Source organism: Camelus ferus, chromosome 8 (genome assembly GCF_009834535.1).
Source record: "Camelus ferus isolate YT-003-E chromosome 8, BCGSAC_Cfer_1.0, whole genome shotgun sequence".
Lineage (NCBI taxonomy): Eukaryota > Metazoa > Chordata > Mammalia > Artiodactyla > Camelidae > Camelus > Camelus ferus.
In genome coordinates, this window is record NC_045703.1 from 38,719,303 (window position 1) to 38,740,325 (window position 21,023).

The window sequence follows — 21,023 nt, forward strand, 5'->3', positions numbered from 1 at the left end:
GCTGGATGAGTTTGCTTTGTTTCCAGAAAATAATGGCCAAGAGAGTTCCCTGCCCAACCTCAGAAGCATCACTGTAGCCAGTTTATGGGGAATTGTCCTCCCACAGACCTCTAGTCTGGCATCTGGAGAGCCCTCACAGGTTCTACCCACTCTTAAGACTGAGGCCACATGACTCAGGCTATTATAAACCCTAATACAGAGTGCTTAAGAGGGAGGCCCATGGAAGTGGTGGAAAAGCAAACAAAATTTTACACATAGCTCTGCTATCATCAGGCAAAAAACTCTCCAGGGGGTTTTAGAGAGAGGGTGATGGTCTCCAGGAAGGTTGACAGTTTGGGGACACACTTACTGCCAACTTAACATAGAAGTATTTCATTTAAAAAATATCCTGACATTTCACTACAAAAGAGATTTCATTTTTAGTGAGTTGGCATGAACAGGTCTGAGATAATATAAATTATGAGTTTCCCAGAGATCCAGTAGAGGTCAGATATCAAGATTCCAGTCAAAATGTATTATAACTAATACAGTTATAAATATAAATATTGTTTTTGCTAAACTGCAGGAAAGAATAAAGCTCAAAGCAGTCAAGGGGTTGGAGGGTGGTTTTTGGCATGGACATACCTATAAAATGTTCATTTCTGAAATTTCTCCCATCTCCACCATTTCATTTGTTAACTGTCCCTACTTAAATTAAGAGGAAAGGAATTAGCTCATCAAGTAACTCACTCACACCCACCTTTAACTTCACACACCTTGGCCAATATGAAACAAGTTTGCCCAGGCTATACTCTCTTCCATCACGTAGTATTATAAAATATACAACTTTTTATTATCCCTGGACTTTTGGTGAAAAAAGCACTAACTAAACCCGCAATTGTTATCTGTAAGGAGTAACTACAAGTGGTGGCATTCACGTCTCTAATGCTATGTCATTTCTCTCGTCAGCACATTTAAACTACAGCTTTATCGAGGACCTGGCTACTCCTCCTGGCCTCTTCCCCGCATCCGTCCACGTTCGCCGGCCTCCTCTCCACTCTCCCGCCCGCCTTTCCTCGTCCCCTCCCCTTCCTCCTAGCCCCTCCTCCTTGTTGAGTCAGTGGCTTGAAACTTTTAAAAGCTCTGTGCTCCAAGTAAGAAAAAAGCTTTTACGAGGTATCAGCACTTTTCTTTCATTAGGGGGAAGGAGTGAGGAAAGTACCCAACAGCAGCAGACTTTTAAACTTTAAATAGACAGGTCTGAGTGCCTGAACTTGCTTTTTCATTTTACTTCATCCTCTAAGGAGTTCAATAACTTGGCGTGCCTACTTCACTTCTTTTAAGAGAAAGAGTAAGTTTTAAGAACTTTACCTATTCGTTTCTTTTTCTACAAGTAAAACTTTTCTAAAATTTTTAAATGTGTTAGAGTTAGCTTTGATGTGCTACTGTAAATGGAATGATGAAAGTGTTTATAGTTTTAAAGTTGAAATTGAACGTACGGTATTTATTTTTTGACTGTTAGAAAGTTTTCTTTTAATAACGCAACAGGTAAATAAGATTCAGACTCTTCTGATTAGAATAAAGAACTAATTTACTGGATATTTAGTTCTTCATTTTGCAGTATAACTTTGCTTTTTGGGGTAATCAGTAATAATCTTAAGTGCTTTGTAACTTTTTTTGGGTTGGGGGGGTAGGGGCCTAGGCTGGGAGTTTGACTGACAACAGCACAGAAATCAAAGTGCAGATTTGCCTAGTGTGCTTGCTATAGAATTCTACGCTTTGTGCTTTTTCATATGGAAATCTTGACTGATGTTTTATATCCTTGCAAAGCAAACTTAACAAAGTGCTTTGTTGAGACCTTGCGGTTGCTTGGCTTCCACGTGGTCCTTTCCTAGAATTTTCCCCAGTATACAAAAAGGTATAAAAATCAGAGTTGTAATATTGAGGTTCTTAAAGCAACAGTAAAGAATTACTTTGTGTTAGTAATCGCTCTGAAAAGATCTGAGACCCTCAAGAGAGCCACCTTTGAGTCGACCACGTTGGCAATTCAGAAGGTGAAATCCCTTGAATGGGTGGTGGTTACTTTCAAAGCATTGAGAGGGAGGACAGACGTTTAGAAAAGAGTGTATGCCAAGGTGCATTTCCAAAACGCTCTCCTAAGACGGGGCTCCTAGAAAGAATATGAAACGAAGTCTCTGAAAACAGCGCCTTAGAGCTAACACGTCCCTCCTCCCCCCACCCCCCGCCGCCACCTTCCGCTTGTCTGAACCTGTAACAGAGTTTAGAGCTCTGGGGCAACTTTTTTGAGTTTGAGCCACTAGGGTGCTGCCAGTAGGCAAGGATAACGCTGATTTGTTATATGAAAGGGTTCAATTTCTTACATGCTCTTATGGGTAACACACATTCTGTTAGCCTGAAATGCAACCGTGCACTTTCTTACCCGATAAGGAAGGTTTTTTTTTGTCTGTTCTAACTCCACAGACTAAGTAGTTTAAATTCTTGGTGTGATCCTGCAGTTTGAAGGAGAGTGCTGAAAAGCAAATAAAAATGAAAGCTTTGTGGAAGGAGGATGGGGGCCTGGGACCCGGGGGGCGCGGGGCACCTCCTGCCGTCTTAGCATCCGCCCGGCTCGCCCGGGCTCCTACGCTGCCCAAATCTCCCGGTTTTGTAAAGGTTTGTTGAGATGTTTCCCCCAAATCCTTACAAGTCAAACCGAGCGCAGGTCCGAGTCCCGCCACTGGAAAGGAACCGGAGGGGGAGAGCGGCGCCGGGGAGGGGGGCTGCGTGCCAAAGGGTAAAAGAAGAGCAAATGTTAATTGAATTAAATGTGTCAATCTAATTTCCTTTCCCTCTCCTCCCTAACCGCAGTGCCCCCCCACCCCCAACTTGTTGAATCCTACTGTGTAAGTCTTGATAAGGAAACCTTCGTACCTTGGGAATTACTGTGACTAACTGGCACTTGTAACTCTTCTGAAAGTTCTCGAAACGTCCCAGGAATGTAGGGGTGGGGAAGGGGGCGCGGAGGAAGCCCCGTAATGAAATGAATAAAGAGCTAATGACTAATGAGACATGCATCCAAAGCCAAATCAGTACTGAATTCAGAAACTCAATCATCTAGTGCCTAGCAGCGGATCACCCACGCCATTCTAATGTTCACGGAGCATCTCTGATAAACCTTATCAAAAGCTCTCCTGGACCAACGTCGTCCACAGTCCTGGGGCGTGCCTGTGTTTCTCTCCAGAGTACAAAGTGGGGGTGGGAAGAGGAGAAGTATAAACTGTTGGAAAAACAGACATGGCTTTACTGAAAGTGGGTTTCTTTTGCTTCTCAAACGAGTTAGTAGAGAAAATGCTTAATCTCACCCTCTGAAAATTGGGCACACTTGAACTCTGTCTTAAGTGCCTCAGGCAATTTGAAGAATAGATTGTGAAAAAAATTTTTGGAAGCCTAACTTTTAGTTTTGTACATAGCTTGCTGAAATTCTGTAACAGTACAGAGATCTCACTAAATTAACCACGTCACCAAGAATGAAATAAGCCAGTTAGGTAGAAAATACTTTGGAGGAAAAGTAATTAATTCTTCTAAGTAGGCCAAACTGGCCAGAAATTCTACCAGTGGCAGGAATGCATTCTGTCCTTAGCAGTGTGTATGTGGTGCCCTGTAGTTCCCAGAGCCAGGGTGTAGTTGTCACCTGTCTTTCACCTGGAAAATGCAGTGATAGTGCTTTGATCCTACTCTCTTCACGGTTTAAACACATTCCACATTTTTCTACTACCTTTTATAGTTTATCACCACAGCTGCCAGGTCCACTCAATTCCTCACCCTTTACAGAGTAATTCCCACATTGCTGACCCTCCCTGGGAAACACACTTCCAAGCAAGCATCTAAAAGGGCGTGTTTTCAGATATTGAGAGTTGTTTTGTTACTTAGATGTTTTCCATTCCTGCATAGAGAAGGATGAAAAACTCAGGATACAGCGCATTCCTTCCTTTCTCTGACAATACCCAGAGGTGTAGCTTAGTATGAGCCTCAGAGCCTCTCTCTCTGTACACCCGGGGGAAGGGAATGATAGGAAAGTCACCAGTGATTAATACCTTCTACTCCACCCTTCCTGCTCTGACTTCCCTTCAGCATTCTCAGTTGTTTGAATAGATTGTTGAAGTGTATTCTCAAACATTAGTGCAGCTTTGAGGAGAAAAGTTCTTATCTAGTGTTTACCATTGATGTCAATACTCAATATAGATAAGTGAAGTTAAAAAAATCCCCCGAGTTTCTCCATAGGAGCCCCCCCCACCCCCGACCCCATGCCTTGGGATAACTACACGTATTCTCCACTTTGGCTGTCTGGATTCACCATTTGGCTATGTATGTATATACACACTGTGTTTTGCCAAATTAAAGCATAAACCATGGTGAGCCATTTATTTATATATACATATACATACAGTACATACATATATATATTTCCTCAAAAATTTCTTAATATTTTCTATAAACTTCATGTCCAGATTTTCCTAGCTTTCTAAATAATTTCTTAAAAATGTGTTTTACTGGATGTTTAAAATTCACAGTAATAGAGGAAAAGGAGTGATTTTTAGCAATTTCTGTGAAGCAGATACATTCCATAGGATATGTTTTTTTTCATGATTTGGAGGAGATGCCTCCAAAGAGAAACACAGAGACAAGCAGACCCTTTCATGGTCTTGTCTCCCTATTAATTGATAAAAGGTAAATTCCTCCTTCTCATAGATCTCTATGAGGTTGCTAAAAGAGCACTATTGTACTCATTACAAGAACATCTTGAAAACTTAGTATTAGGAAATTGTTAGTCATTTCTTACTTGCTGTTTTGCTAAAGAAAGGATGCCAAAATTAAAAAATAAGTGGGCTATATATCTAAAGACCATTTAAAGAGCAATAGCTAGACTTTACTGAGCTTTTACTAAGAGCTTGCATGCATGAGTTACTCAGTACTCACTAAGGAAAATAGACTAGTCTTAATACACTTGTGAGGGCTCTGAAGATGGGTTTATGTCAACAACATCACTGGGCCGTTCACTAAAAAGTCAACTCGGAGGTGAGATTTGGGGGAAGCACCAATAACTGATAGGAATAACATTTTTCAAGTCCATCACCACAATCAAAGAACTCGGCTTTTAGCCTGCAGCTCTGATGTAGGCTCTTTCCTCGAGCACCCCTAAAGTGACCATGAGAAACTTCTGTTAGTAGCAGAGTTGAGTGGCAGCTGTTCAACCAAGGAGGGGATTGTGTGTTTGGTAGGTGTCATCTTCTCTTTGGATGGAGTCCCTCACTCCTCAACTCCCATCTTATCTCATTGTTCTGTGGAGGCTGATGTAGGTTGACTATGTGATGAAAAAGGGTGAGAGTCTGAGGAGAGAAAGGCTTGTTAGTGTGTTTCCCCCCTCTGCAAAATCAATGCCACCCATCAAATACCTGCTGAAATGTAGCAGTATCATTCTTTAAGGGGAATCTAAGGCTAATCAGTGAGCCACGAGGCAGAATTTTAAACAGAATAAAATGTTTACATGGAATAGGTTTGATACACCACAGAGTTAGGCTGACTACCCAGGTACACGGAAGCAGTCTTCTAATGAACAGGAAATATACATTTTCCATGGTACCTCATTCAAACCACTTAACTGCCTACATATACTCAAACTACACAAAGATTATATTAACCAAGATTGATATCAGTTATTGCTTTTCACCTTCAGAGCCCCAGTCTTACCCCCAAGATTTATCATTCTTGAAATAAACACAAGTTTTCACAGACTATTTCTTCCATTGCAAGACACCATGGTGTTATTTACTCTCAGCGACAAGTGAACTGTGTAGTACAGTCAGAATTAGAATACTGCAGAATTGGAACAGGACAACACAAGGATTTTGTTGTTGTTGTTTTAAAATATTAACCCATAAAACAGCACAATAGTGAAACTGAGTACACATCTTATGATACCTGATGCTGCTCTGCAAGAACCCCAATCCCTACAACCTTGTCTAGTAAATTCAAGAATTTGTTAAGGAGACTTTTCTTAATTCAATCATATTGCCTGCTCAGGAATCATTTAAAGCATGCTGTTCCCTTCTTGAGCAGTTATCACTTAAAAATTTAATAGTCTGTATAATGAGATGCTGACTGTGTAGAGAGAGAAGGATAATTTTTTTTTTTTTTTTTTTTTTTTACTGTGAAAATCCCTTTTCAATTAATTTGAAACTTCGGAAGTTTGGGGTATAACTACAATTAAGAGAATCCCAAGGAGAGAGTAAACAAAACTGGTGAGACCTGGGGCCTTTTCTGATTTAATTCATTCAGTAGATAGTTATTCAATGTCTCCTTTAAGCATTGGGGATAAAACAGTGGACGAAAGAAACCCCCTCATGGAGCTTGCAGTCTAGTTGAGGAAAGCAGATAGTGATAAATGTTCGTCACGGAAGCAGACAAGTCATAAACAGGTAAATATATGTCAAGTAGAACTAAGGGCCATTAAAAAACAAACAGGGCAAGGGGAATAGCAAGTGTCAGGTCTGGAATGCTGCTGGCTGATGAGGTGAGACCAGAGCGAGCCCCTGGAGGGAACAGAGCTGATCACGGCAGATCAGAGTTTTAGTTTTTTCCAGATTGACTGTTGGAGGAGAGTAGATTGGCACGCAGGGTAACTAGGCTCTTAACGTAAAACCTGATAAGAGGTGATGACGGCTGAGACTGGGCCGAGAGCAGGGGTGACGGTGAGACTCGCAGTCTGTTTTGGGGGGAAGATGGAACCTAGAGCATTTGCTGTTGGACTGAGTGCAGGTTGTGTTCATTATGAGTGGGGATGAAAATGACCAAAAGAGCACCTGGCTGTTGTAACTGTAGAGGAATGGCCACAACGGGGCCCGCTCGAAGACATTTACTGCAAGGGAGAGGGGTTCTTATACAAATTAAAGAAAAACATTAGGAGGATTTACAGTTCAGTTTTGGAGCTTACAGTTTTTTGGCTTTAGGATATTAGAAACACACACATGGCACTTCCCTTCCCCACCCCTCAAAAAAATCCATTAAATAATTTTATCACAAAACAATCCTACTTACCTTTATTTTATTTTAATTCCCCACTTTCAACTCATTACAGCGTCTCTTCTTGGAAGAATCTTTCAAATGGGAAGTAAAATATTCTGTAATTCATCTAATTATTAGAACATTAATGACACAGTGACTTGACTGCAGCTTTGGCCTGGTGATCTGTCTGTAAGGCTCTGGAAAAGGGGCAGTCAGAAGTAATTTAAAATGGGAGGTTTCTTTTCATTTTGAATAAAAAGTATTGGAGTCCTTGTGCTCTTGGGGAGCAGGAAATGGAGGTGGAGGACAGAGTGCTGTGCAGTGGAGGGTGAGCTCAGTTCTCAGGTGCCCAGAGAGCCTCTGCCCCTCACACTGACACCTCCCCTCCCGTCGGCCTTTTTAGACACCCTGTCCCTTTCTGCTCTCCTGACTTGTCCCCACTTCTAAATCTTTTGAATGAGAGAGCACCAAAAATGTCAAGAAACCATTGTTTGCCTGTTGGCCTGAAGCCTTACTTTAGAATCACCTGGTTCATTTGTTTAAAAAAAAAAAAAAGACAACAAAAAAGTGATTTCCCAGCCATCCCCACCCCATCGTATTCTTCCAAACTTGTGAGTGCCAGGAATGTATGTTTTTAACAAATGCTGCCAAGTGATTGTGATGCTATTCAGGAACCACTGCAAAGGGTCCAGAGGGTCCTTGGACAGGTCACACTTGGGGTGCCTGTGGTTTTTGGCCTCTAGTCTAGAGGGCTATGAAGAGCAGTGGAAAATGTGATCCAACAGAGGACACAAGAAGTACGGTCCAGCTGCTGTCAAGCATTTATTCCTAATAAGATCTTTGCACAACTCCTTAACATGGGCCTTAATCTACATACAAAGTTCTATGTTGGGAACCTAGAGGTGAGGGCATGAATATATAGGATATATTCTGAACTGCCATGATTTTCTCATGTATCACAAGAAATATACCTGCCTCATACTGGTGAGCATGAATGAGGTACATAGTTCGTAAATCAACGCGAGGGATCCTGTAAACATATAATTATGACCTCTCCTTATAAAAAGGCATTAACTTTTCAACTATGACTTAGAAAAATGAAAATATTAATGGGGGTGAGGGGGCAACCAGTTAATAGAACTTTTGGTTCACAACAAAGTGAATGGCAACCAAAAAGAGTAACTGTTTTTGTTACCTCTCCTTGAGAATCACAATCATTACAAGCCATCACATTAAGCATTATCTGATGGGATCTATGACAGTGCTAATGCCAGGTATCTACACGTTAAGGGATACCGAGTGTCCAATTGGGTTATTCATCTTATTCAGATGAAAGAGCCTAACTCATTAATGCAAATGACAGTTGGGTGGGTGCTTAAAAGACACGTTTGCAATTAAGTCACTGGTATATTAATAAAGAACTAATACCCAGAGAACTGCCCAGTGACCCAATTCACATACTGTGGCACTATAGGGTATTTCTGTGGAATCTCGGTATTACAAGAAAGTCAGTTTTTATTTTCTCATAGAATGTAAAGAAACTTAGTAATTAATTACCACAAGCATCTACATAATTATATTTTACTTTGATTAACATTGAAACACTGACCAAACTGACAACTTCTCTGTGTGCCTGAAACACGTTAAGTTTTTCTTAAGCTCAGTCATTTCATGCATGTGATGAGATGTGTGCAGTTTATCATTTTTTACTTGCTTGTTTTTGTTGTTCATCCACCCTCCCACCCCCCACAATTGGAGTATTGAGCAAAAGCAGATGACACTGGCAAAATATTATATTCTCTACGAACAGAATTAGGGCCAATTTACACATCATCACATAGAAAACTATCTACTGATATAACTCCAAAAATTCTGTTATGTTTGTTTGACCCTCATGGACTGTACTTCATTCCCAGTGTAGTATTTTCTGCTAAATTGTAGGGTTTTTTTTTTTTTTTCATCTTTCACATTCTCTCACCATCAAACTATCCATCAAAGCTAAATTACTCCCTCTCACTTCAGGCTTCCCCTGGCTGTTTAACTCTTTGTCAACCCTACAAGCCCTTGTTTGACTGCTCTTTCCATAACATCAATTTCACTGTCTAATGTGTCACTTCACAATGTAAAATACCCTTTCCTAGAGGGGACACTCCCTTTTTTATGACCCCTGGGAGGTGTGATTTCCCTGCCCACCTGCCTCCCACTCTTACCCCTTGCAGTCTTTGGCCCTGTCTCTGGGCTGTGATCACAGATACCCACTGACTGCTAATTTTGATGGCTGGTGCAGTTTCAGTTCATAGAACAGCCATCTCTTCTTTGTTCCATCCAGGAAATCCCAGGCCAGGGTTCCAATTCATTTTTTTCTGGCCTCTGTAGCCAGGAGGTACAGGCATTAGACAGAAATGTAATACTGCTTGGAAGGGAAGAAAATTCTCCTGGATTTCATTTACTTCCTACTAGGAGAAGATGGCTCACAGTTCAACACCAGATGAAAAAGTTCTTTAAATTCAGACAATGAACTTATTTCTAAGGAGCCTATGTAATCCTACTTGTAGTTACACTGTTTAAAATTCATTACCAAGCTCCTGGGAAGTCTTTGCTTTGCTTGCTTTTAATTTACCAAATAATCTTTGACTACTTCATCCTGTTCTGAATCCTCCAATTACTCTCTGCTGAAAATTAGACTATATTCTCTCTGACCAACACATGTAATGTTAATGTTACTTATTTCTTCCTAGATTTCAGCCCCTGCTAAGATTGTATATTATCAAAATATGGAAACATTTCTAGCTTTAACCCAGATTTACTATAGTTTTAAGACCAACGTCATGCATTGGGAATCCTTAGTCTTGGGACTGAAAAGTTTTTTCTGGCTCTACTGATAGCTGAATATTGCCTATACACTTATGACTTCAATTTTCATCAGTTAAATGGACTGTTGGCAATTAGAAGTATAAATTGAGCTAGATAAATAACTTTTGGGATTCTTGTCATCTCTACAGACTTGAGGCTATTTCTTATCCCCAATAATGGGGAAGTCCTAGGCTTAAGATATCTAGGTATCGATAGGGAGTTAAATGAGTGTGTAAACTGAGGGCCCACAGCCCAGTAAAGGAAATTGAAGGTGGGCAGCAATCAAAAGATAAAAGTTGATAACTCACAGAGAAAAAAATGTGACGAATGTGCATATGTCCATGAATAACTGAAAAATTGTGCTGAACACTGGAATTTGACACAACATTGTAAAATGGTTATAAATCAATAAAAAATGTTAAAAAAATTAAAAAAAAAAAGATAAAAGTTAATCATTTTTTGCTAGAGATAACCCCTTAAAGTGATGTTTGTATTTCTCAGGCTATAATTAGTATTGAAGCCAACTATACTCTTCCATGAAATGTGATGTGCCCTCAGCCTTTGTTTTTGAAAGTAGATTCCTGCATCTAGTTATACATTGTGTTAAAGTGGTGTGTTTCAGTACCATATTTTCCTCCAGGCAGAAGACAGACTTGTGAACCACATAAGTCACTGCTTAAGAAGAAACAGAAGTATAAATGACCACAATACAGAGTATGCATAAATTACACTTGAAATACCAAGGAGAACTATTTCAGGGTACAATTAGGAATAAAGTGTTACGTGTACTGGGATTGAGGTTTGAAAACAGGTTGCGTGCAGCGTGCCTGTGCATGGGTACGGGTGTTCTTACCTCGATTCTTAGGTACCCATGCTTTTTGAAGACCTCGCATCAGCATTTTGCTCAGGCGTGCAGGCAGACACAGGCCTACCAGGCAAGAGCTGTCCTCATTTGTCAGATGGCTAAAATAAGCAGAGGCACTTAGCACAGGCAGCTTCTCAAGTCACATGGCAAGGCAGTGGTTGAGCAAGTAATACATCTTCGCAAGGTTAAGATTGCAATTTATTTGGCATGTGGGCTCTGTTGTTTCTAAGATTTAGCATGTCTCAAGAAAATTTAAGACCTCTTTTCAGGGGAAAGTGGAAGAGTTTGCACTTGTGGTGTTTCTGTTTGTTTGTTTGTTTTGTTTTTTGATTTTTGAAGAGTGCTAGAAAGAGGTGAGACCTTTTTGCAATATTTTGACTGTTGGCTGAAGGAAACTATATGTCGAACTAATGATTTGTAGTTTGCGATCATTTAGTCATCTTTTTGTTTCTTTTCAGGCGGTGCCCAGACAACATGGGTGACTGGAGTGCCTTAGGCAAACTCCTTGACAAGGTTCAAGCCTATTCCACCGCTGGAGGGAAGGTGTGGCTGTCTGTCCTTTTCATTTTCAGAATCCTGCTTCTGGGGACAGCGGTTGAGTCAGCCTGGGGTGACGAGCAGTCGGCCTTTCGCTGTAACACTCAACAGCCTGGTTGTGAAAATGTCTGCTATGACAAATCCTTCCCAATCTCTCATGTGCGTTTCTGGGTCCTGCAGATCATATTTGTATCTGTTCCCACACTCTTGTACCTGGCGCATGTGTTCTACGTGATGCGAAAGGAAGAGAAACTGAACAAGAAGGAGGAGGAACTCAAAGTTGCCCAAACCGATGGTGCCAACGTGGACATGCACTTGAAGCAGATTGAAATCAAGAAGTTCAAGTATGGCATTGAAGAGCACGGCAAGGTGAAAATGCGGGGGGGCTTGCTGCGAACCTACATCATCAGCATCCTCTTCAAGTCTGTCTTCGAGGTGGCCTTCCTGCTGATCCAGTGGTACATCTATGGATTCAGCCTGAGTGCTGTTTACACTTGCAAAAGAGATCCCTGCCCGCATCAGGTGGACTGCTTCCTCTCCCGTCCCACGGAGAAAACCATCTTCATCATCTTCATGCTGGTGGTGTCCTTGGTGTCTCTTGCCTTGAACATCATCGAACTCTTCTATGTCTTCTTCAAGGGTGTTAAGGATCGTGTCAAGGGAAAGAGCGATCCTTACCATGCTACCACTGGCCCACTGAGCCCCTCCAAAGACTGTGGATCTCCAAAATATGCTTATTTTAATGGCTGCTCCTCACCAACAGCTCCCCTCTCACCCATGTCCCCTCCTGGGTACAAGCTGGTTACCGGAGACAGAAACAATTCTTCCTGCCGCAATTACAACAAACAAGCGAGTGAGCAAAACTGGGCTAATTACAGTGCTGAACAAAATCGAATGGGGCAGGCAGGAAGCACCATCTCCAACTCCCATGCACAGCCTTTTGATTTCCCTGATGACAACCAGAATGCCAAAAAACTCGATACTGGCCACGAACTACAGCCTCTAGCCATTGTGGACCAGCGACCTTCCAGCAGAGCCAGCAGTCGCGCCAGCAGCCGACCTCGGCCTGATGACCTGGAGATCTAGATCCAGGCTTGAGAGCATCAAGATTCCACTCAATGTGGAGAAGAAAAAGGTGCTATAGAAAGTGCACCTTAGGTGTTTGCTTAGTTCCAGTGGAGGTGGTACTCAACAGCCTTGTCACGAGGCTTAGAAAACAAATACATTAGAATACCTGGTTCCTTGGGGGTGTTAGGGATAGGAAGGTGGGTGGAGAGGGGGGAGCTGAGGGAGGTACATGTTGGTATTTAATGTAGTTGATTCAGAGAACCTAAGTTCTAAATAAAAGATGCATTAGGCTATCCATAGGTGAGGGCTTTTCCCCACATACCCCCCTAAGAATAGTTCTGTGTATGTGAAAGAGTGGGTGATGTTTTTGGCTAGATACTTTTTTGTTTTACCAAGAAACTGAAATAACTTTGGCCAGGAGAAGGTAATTCCTGAACATCTTATTTCTCTTTTTCAAGAAAAAGACAGAGGATTGTCCTTATGTCCCTGCAAGAACATTCCATTGTTAAAATTTGCACTTTGAAGGTAAGCTTTTTCAGCCTGACCCTCCAGGTGTCAATGGACTCGTGTGCTACTATACTTTTTATTCTTGGTATCAGTTTAAAAGTTCAGACAAGGCCCACAGAAGACTTTCCATGCATTTGCACATCTCAGCCATTCACATTTACATTCTTTTTTACATCCACTTGCAGATATTATTACCATCACCTTGCATCATTCCTCAACTACTATTCACATTCATTTAGTGATTTCCCTAAACCTTTTAAAACAGTTGGGATGTCACTTAACATTTTGTGAGTTAGAGTCAGGGAAGAAAGCCATGCTCAATATTTAACAATCACTTGTATGTGTATGTGTGTGGAAGAGTGTGTTTTATTTGTCATGTATTGGTACAAACAGATGCAGTATATATTCACAAACACAGATTTGAAAATAATGCACACATGGTGTTCAAATTTGAACCTTCCTCATGGATTTTGTGGTGTGGGCCAATATGGTGTTTACATTATAGAATTCCTGCTGTGCAAGTAAAGCACATTTTTTTTTCCCTAAAATATTTTTTCCCCAGGTATCCTATCATGGATACTGGGTTTATTAATTATGATTCTCTTTTTTTTCCTTTTTTCTTTTTTCTTTTTTTTTTTTTTAGAATATAGCAGTAATGCTATTGCAGAAATGAATGATTTTTCTTTTTCTGAAATATAATCATTGATGCTTGAATGATAGAATTTTAGTACTGTAAACAGGCTTTAGTAATTAATGTGAGAGACTTAGAAGAAATGCTTAGAGTGGGCTATTAAGTGTGCCTAAATGAATTTTACAGTAACTGGTATTCTTGGTTTTGTTCAACTTAATATACATTAATTCAGAACTTGTATTTGAAGTTTGACAGTCTTTTGGAGTAACCAGCAACTTTGATATTTGCACTAAGATTTTATATGGAATGCAAGAGAGGTTGAAAGAGATTTCAGTAGTACACATGTAACTAATTTATTTGAAATATATCCGAAGGAAATCTACCAGTTTCTTCAGATGCCTTTTTAGAACTCATCACAGATGATTAGTGAAAATGCAGAGTGTCATACTTTTCTTCTTGCATGTCAACAACATAAACGATTTTGTACAGTGAGAAATACTAATTTGTTTGACATTCCATGTTAAACTACTGTCATGTTCAGCTTCATTGCATGTAATGCAGACCTAGGCCATCAGATCATGTGTTCTGAAGAGTGTTCTTTATTCAATAAAGTTTTAATTTAGTATAAAGATAGCCTCCATAACCGTGTGATTTTTAAAACTTTTGTTGCATCAACTTTTATTGCATCTATTCACGATGATCAAAGACATTTCTGTTGGTTGGGGATTTGGGCAGAGAAGATTCACAAGGCTCCAGAATCTTTAAAAGGACAGTATTTATTATTAGCTCAGTTCCGTGCAACATTGACCAACATTTTTGGATATTTATTCAATGGAGAAGATACAGTATAAAAATGTTAAAGTTGGAAATTAAGATTAATGAGATGTGTGATAAAATCTAAAGGTACTACCGAGTAATTTAGTAGATCTCTACATTGACAGAAGTAAGCATAAACAGATGGGGGTGCGAACGTCTTAAAGCTAGAGAGCCTTTTAGATGTAAAAGAATTAGAAGAGTCAGTTTGAGTATGGTTATGCTCTGTGACAAAAGAATGAAATAAATATAATCCTATTATTCCAAGACACTTGTGAAAACACAGAAAATAAGACTTAAAAAATTTTCATCACCCAAGGAATTGAACAATTCAAAGAGACCAGAACAATTCTGGGCAATTGATAATATTGCTGCAATTTTAAATATAAAATGTATGAACACTTTTAAGTCACAATTCAAGAAAGCTTTTTACCTTACTAAAATTGTTTACATAAAGGTTTATTGTCGCAAGGCAAACTAGTAGATTACTGGAACATAGAAATATTCCAAATTTAGAAATAACTGGTGGCTTTTTTTTTTTTCAGTGAACAAAAGTTGAAACTTGCCTCAAGTCAAAAGATGATCTAGTAATCAGTTAACAAGTCAATATAATTGATAGTGTCAACATTTCTTCACGTATTATTTGCCTGGCTGAGAATCTGAAGGGAGAGGAAAGTTTCCTCTGTGCATGTCTGTGTTCGCATTTATTGTGGGAAATAGAGAAACTGATGACTTAATGTAGGTTTCTGATGTACGTGTGTGTAGGTGGGAAACCAAGTTACATCTCTCAGAAATAGTCCATCTTAAATATTTCCCAACTTGAAAGCTTGCCACTATTTTTAGAAATATTTAAACATATTAGAAACTTACAGTTTTAAACTACAAAAGTACATGAAGTAGAAAATCAAACCTCTCATCTCTTCCCATTTGCCAACATAGAGAAATTCTAATTCCTGCAAAGTTTCAGATACCAACCATTTATCAGGCACGTTGTTAAGTAGTGGGGATTCTAACATGACACCATAGTCCCCTGCCCCATGAATAGGAATCCTTCCAGAAGTTTTAAAAATGATGTTCCACTGTGGCTTGTCTTAATTGGCTCCCTACTTTCCACAACTAAAAATTAAATTGAGCCGTGTTTAAAAATTATGAGAAAACTATGCTTTGTCATTCCACAAATATTTATTAGATACTTATTTTTTTGCACAAAATTTCATGTTTAAAAAATGAAATTTTTGAATCTTCTGGAAGTAGTAAAACTTTCTGTAGTGGAAATGTTCTAGTCTGTTCGCTGTGGTAGCCACTAGCCACATGTGGCTATTGGAGCACTTGAAACGTGACTCATGAGTCTGAAGCAAAGAATTATTTTGATTTTAATTAAAAAGCCGCATGTGGCTAATGGCTATGGCACTGGGCAGTGCAGTTCCTGAGTCTGCTGGGTTGGAGATGGGGGAGAGGATGGTCATGTTAGAAACAGGAAAGAGAGACTTCAAGGTCCTTTTATAGTCTAACATTGTTTCTTATTCTGTAAACAGTGGGAAACCCTTATTTTAAGTGAACCTTCTGCTTTCATGTGAAATTCCCTAGTCTTTTTTAAGATAATCACATATTTTACATTACCATCATTTTACTTGAGAATTTATACACCAACTTCTGTTGCCTATTTTTAAAAGTGGCAGGATTGTCTAATGTCTTTAAATATTGCGATTAAATTTGGTTGAATGTATTAGCATCCTAGCCCCTGTGGGTCTTTATGAAGCTTTCAGGCCATGGGCTGTTCTTTTACCTTATTTTGAGAAACTTGCTGAACCTCAACCTGCCCACGGTGCTAGTTCCCTGCCCACACATTGCCTCTCCTAAAAATTCCAATCTTCAAATTTCAATATGCCAAAACATCTGTGCTTTGTACTTGGAGGGAGAGCAAAATAATGAAGTTTGGGGGCTTATGAAAGTCTTAGAGTGACTTCTTTTTATAAACAGCACACCAACAGTGTAGAAACATGTTTATAATCTTTACTGGCTCTGAGATTCTGTTTTTACCTTTTCTTGGTTGGGCAAATATAGCTGAGCCCTTGGCATGTCAGAATTTGCAGCTGGCAATTTTCAGAACTCAAGAGCAGACGTGGAACAAACACCATAGAAACACTGCTTCAAGGATAATAGAGTACGAAGAGTATCGTGTAAAGAAGAAAGCTAATTTGGAGGAAAAAAATTTACATTTGTTTCCTGGTCTTCAGAAGTATTGAAATTTTAAGTCGGATTATTTCTTCTGGTCTCCGGATGTTTCTCTCAAACAACCAAATGCTTATTTGGGTTATGACGTGTACAGTAATTTCAATGCCCACACACTTTCCTGTTGAATATAAAAACTGTCTCAAGAGGCATCCACTTTAGAAAGCAAAACCTGGGCCCACGTCTTATTTAATGCAATGAGCCATCTGTCCCTACGAAATACGGAATGAAATGGAGTGTGGTTGGGCATTGGTGCTGGAAAGTCTCATCAGCCAGCTACTCTTTACAAAACTGTTTGTCAGAATTAGTATAGATAGTAAGGGAGTTTTTGTTACAGTAGCAGAAACCACGAGGGTTATTTTATTTTTAAAGTAAATGGAGAGAAGTTGTTAAGGCTGCCTTCTGCTTCGAGAAACTTGGGTCACCATTATGTATTTCATATATTTAGGTATGTTTAATTCTGAACACAACTAAATGAGAAACCCTTCCCTGCAAAAATTTAAACTAACCTTAAACCTAAACAGTGAGAAAATAACTACAACTGAGGTTAACTCAGAGAACTCCAGAACATAAGGGGTAAAAGATTGAGATTCCTTAAAACACTACTTGAAGCCTCAAATCCACTCAGAGTCCCCAAGTATGAAAGACTTTGATGTGATTACAGCTCATGTTCGAGTTTTTCTCAACTCCGAGTAACTGTAATTAAACTGACCTTTATAATTTGCGAACATATTAATTTCTAATCATTCAAGCTACTCACTATGTAAAGACATATTCAAAGACAGACACAACTGAATTAGGAAAATGTTTGTTCTGAGACAATTTTCCTTATTTTGGCCAAACTTCTCAAACTTTGGCAATGCCTTTTCTTGGGCAGGTAATTTAAAAATATTTGGGGGAACCATTTTACATTCATGAGTTACGAATTTCTGTGAGACGGAAGTAATTTGGAATGACCATCATTCAGTTATCTATAATTCTATGTAAATTAAAACTACAAAAGATATTTACATGTTATATTATTTCTGTACACTTAAAATATCTTATAATTTACAATTGCATAATTCATTATTTTAAAAATAAAAATGACAGCAGATACAATGAAATCTAATGTGACTGAAGTTATTTTTTTCAGTCTAGAACTTTCAGTCTTATTTCTTCTTCATTTTCACATTCTTTGTTTCTTCAGTCTAACCTCTTACCAGAATTTTCTGACTTGTGATAGCTTGAAATAGATACACATTATTTTCCTCTCAGGTTTCATTCATAGCTGAAGTGTCAATTATGAAATTGCTTTCCCACCTTGAATCTACAATTAAAGTTTAAAAGGATTTCAGCGATACAAAATTTCCATCAAACTCCTTTCTTTCTTTCTCTTACACACATTTAAAACAGTTCTGTTGTTGGTTTTTGTTTCTTAATTTGCAATATCGCTTTCTTTGGTCATGTATACCTTATACCTTGCTCCCCTAAATATTTACCTTTTAACAAACAAGTGCGAACTTAACATTTCAGTAGTAATTCTGGAATAACCTAGCAGATGTTTAACATTTGTAATTAAAGAGTATCATTGGAAACCATCAAAAAATGTGTTTAATTTTCATCTTTACTCTAGTCCTCACTTGTCTGGAGGACTTGCAGCACTTTATAATTATGAGTGTAAGCACTATGAGTGATGGTTATCTAAAACTCCAAACATGGCAAATGTGGGAACCAGGGTGCTATTTGGCACGTGACCAGTCTTTTCTGTCAGCATTGTTGCTGGGCTCTGCCTCTAAACTGATGATTCTATACGATAATTAGCTATTATGTGTGGGAGAAAAGAGAGCTAAAGAAGCTATCATGTAGAACAAGTAACACCAAATTAGAGAAAAAATGTCAGTGTGGGAATATGTTCACACAGAAGTGCTCTAACCTTGTAAGACAAAGAAGAGTAGTTCTAACAGAAACAAAGTGTGGTTAGCTAGTTAACTGAGGAATTTACAAGTTTTTTTCACTTACAGCAGCACCTTAGCTTTGGAAATCAATTATTAAAACAAAACAAAAAAAATTAGTCTATCAATTTGGTGTGAATCAATCTACCCTCGTAAAGCTAAGCCCATAGTTTATGATGACAAAGATAATCTGATCAGTTTTGGTATTTAGACAGGATTTTGTTTTTCATTAAAAAAATATTTTTTTATGTCTAAGTGCAAGATGATCTTTAAAAGCAGGTACTGTTTTTAAAAGCCACATTACATTAAAGCTGCAAATGTTTTCAAGAATTAAAACATGAATGTCTCAAGATTTTGCCAAAAATCCCAGGACTTCTGGGGAATTTCCAATATTTGTGGGACATAAACTCTGTTGCCTCTTAAAAGTGTTCACAAAACTTGGATAATCAATAAAAATGTATTCTGTGGTGAAATGATATGTCAAGCAAGAATGATGTAAGTGAAATTTGATGAGAAATTTGTAAGAAAACGGCTCCTGAAAAAATTCTTGCCACGTTAAATAGGATTTCATCATGTGTTCATCCTTATATGCTACACATTTTTAAAGATGGTGCTTTAAACAAGTCTTGTGCCCTTTCTTGTTATTTTTAGTATCTCCTCAAACCATAAATATAACCATATGTCAGGGCAAAGCTCTATTGATGGTTTGGATGTGGTGTACTTAACTTTTATTTTTATCACTGAGTTGCATTTAAAGCAAGTAATGTGTATTTTTCATCAATGATCAGATTTTGCATATTGTTAATTGTTTGTAGGCTATAGTTTGAGGAGCAGAATACCTTTATTCTCACACTTTTCAATGCATATAATTTCAAAATGAATTTTTTAAGTCTATGCAATACATTTAAATTTAATTTTAATTTATGATTCTAGTAATCTTTGAAGCTGGCAGAATCACAGGTAACCTGAAACTGACTCCCCGGGGAAGTGTCTGCCATTTATTCATGATGTGACCTTGAACAAGATATATAACCTCTGAGCCTCAGTCCCCCAACTACAAAAAAATAGATTCATTCCTACAAGGTTGCTGTGATAATTAAATGAAATGTGAGTGAAGTGCATGGGACATGCAGGTACATCCTTGATAGATGGGAGCCATTAACTAATGGTTACAGCTTCTCTCAGGGGGAATGAACAAAGGGAGAGGTAGTACTGCTGGGGGGAAAAAAATCCAGTACAGCCAAATTCTTAGTCTCAAATATTGCCACTGTGTTTTCTACTTCTATAAAAACTGTAATAAGTAAAACAATGATAGGACAGTTTGTGTAATCACAAAGCCATTGAAAAACAAACCTTAGTGTCTCACTCCCCATGAGGACTAGAAAATGGAGAACATTAGAAATATGAAAAGAAAACAAGGTTTTTTAGAAGCGCTTTCAATAACTTCAGCCCCTACAGTAGACAGGGATACACAATCAGTCATTTCTCTGAGGATTTGATGAACAAATATTAACCTGTAAAGAAAAAAGGTCAGAACATGTCCTCACCATAAAGCAGCAGCTGGAAGGGGTACCATTAGCACAGAAAGGAAAAGAATAGAGAAGGAAGATAGAATGAATTTCCAGTTTAGCAATCTTTAATGACGCCCTTTGTCTTTGTGGAAATGATGACAGCAGTCCTTCAGTCTGCCTCGAAGACATGACATCAGCTGGACGTGCTCTTCTGCAGACTCATCCCTCTTCATAGCCTTCTGACCACTGCCGTTTCAGACTTTCCTAGTCCCTCCAAAGCTTTCATTTTCTTCCCACTTGTGGTCCTTGCACAAATTGTTCCCTCTGCCTGAGTCACATTCCTCCTTCTGTGTGTCGACCTAGAATAAATAGACTGCCAGTTATTTCTCCAGAAGAAATGAATTTACTCAAGATCAGCAGAGAATGGCAGTTCAAGGTCCGTAACCCTGGCGAGCCAGGCGCCGGCTCCTGCCCAGCAAGGGAAAGAGGATACTTTTCTAGAGGGGAAAGGAAGTTGGGAGGGTGATCAAAAACCAAGTCCATGGCTTTTCATTGGCTGAGTTGTTGCCAGGAGAGAAGAGGAGTCTTTCCTCTTCCTGTTGGGCTCTGCTATCAGAGCAGTGTGTGAGAGCCTTCTGGTCTCCTGACTGTATGTAATTGAGGTTTCTACTTATTAATTTTTCACATGTTTCATCTAGCTAATTCCTTTTCATCCTTCAATGCTCAGCTGAAATCTTTCTTCCTCCTGGGACCTTTCTATGATTTCCTGGGGCTGCCTGTTTTATACTCCCATGGCACCTTGTTCTCTTTACAACATGGACTGAATGGTTTAGTGTTTGACTTCCCTAATACACATCTTCCTCGGCTTAAGATCGGGTTACATCTGAATAAGGCCACCGTGAATTAGAAACACCGTAAGTCGAAAATGCATTTAATACATTTAACCCACAGCACATCACAGCTCAGCCTAGCCTACCTTAAATGTGCTCAGAACACTTAACATTAGCCTATAGTTGGGCAAAATCATCTAG

At 39.1% G+C, this 21,023-nt stretch overlaps 1 protein-coding gene across 1 annotated transcript; it reads left to right on the top strand.

Moving 5' to 3' along the window:
- Positions 1–1,127: 1,127 nt before the first annotated feature.
- GJA1 (gap junction protein alpha 1) lies at positions 1,128–14,135 on the top strand. The gene is made up of 2 exons (XM_006189565.3): positions 1,128–1,330; positions 11,218–14,135. Exon 2 carries the CDS (start codon positions 11,234–11,236, stop codon positions 12,380–12,382), a length of 1,149 nt encoding a protein of 382 aa, XP_006189627.1. The 5' UTR covers positions 1,128–1,330; positions 11,218–11,233; the 3' UTR covers positions 12,383–14,135.
- The last annotated feature ends 6,888 nt before the right edge of the window (positions 14,136–21,023 follow it).

Bases quoted from the DNA above. Each gene is read 5' to 3' on its own strand.
- GJA1 (XM_006189565.3), top strand. From the start codon at position 11,234: ATGGGTGACTGGAGTGCCTTAGGCAAACTCCTTGACAAGGTTCAAGCC.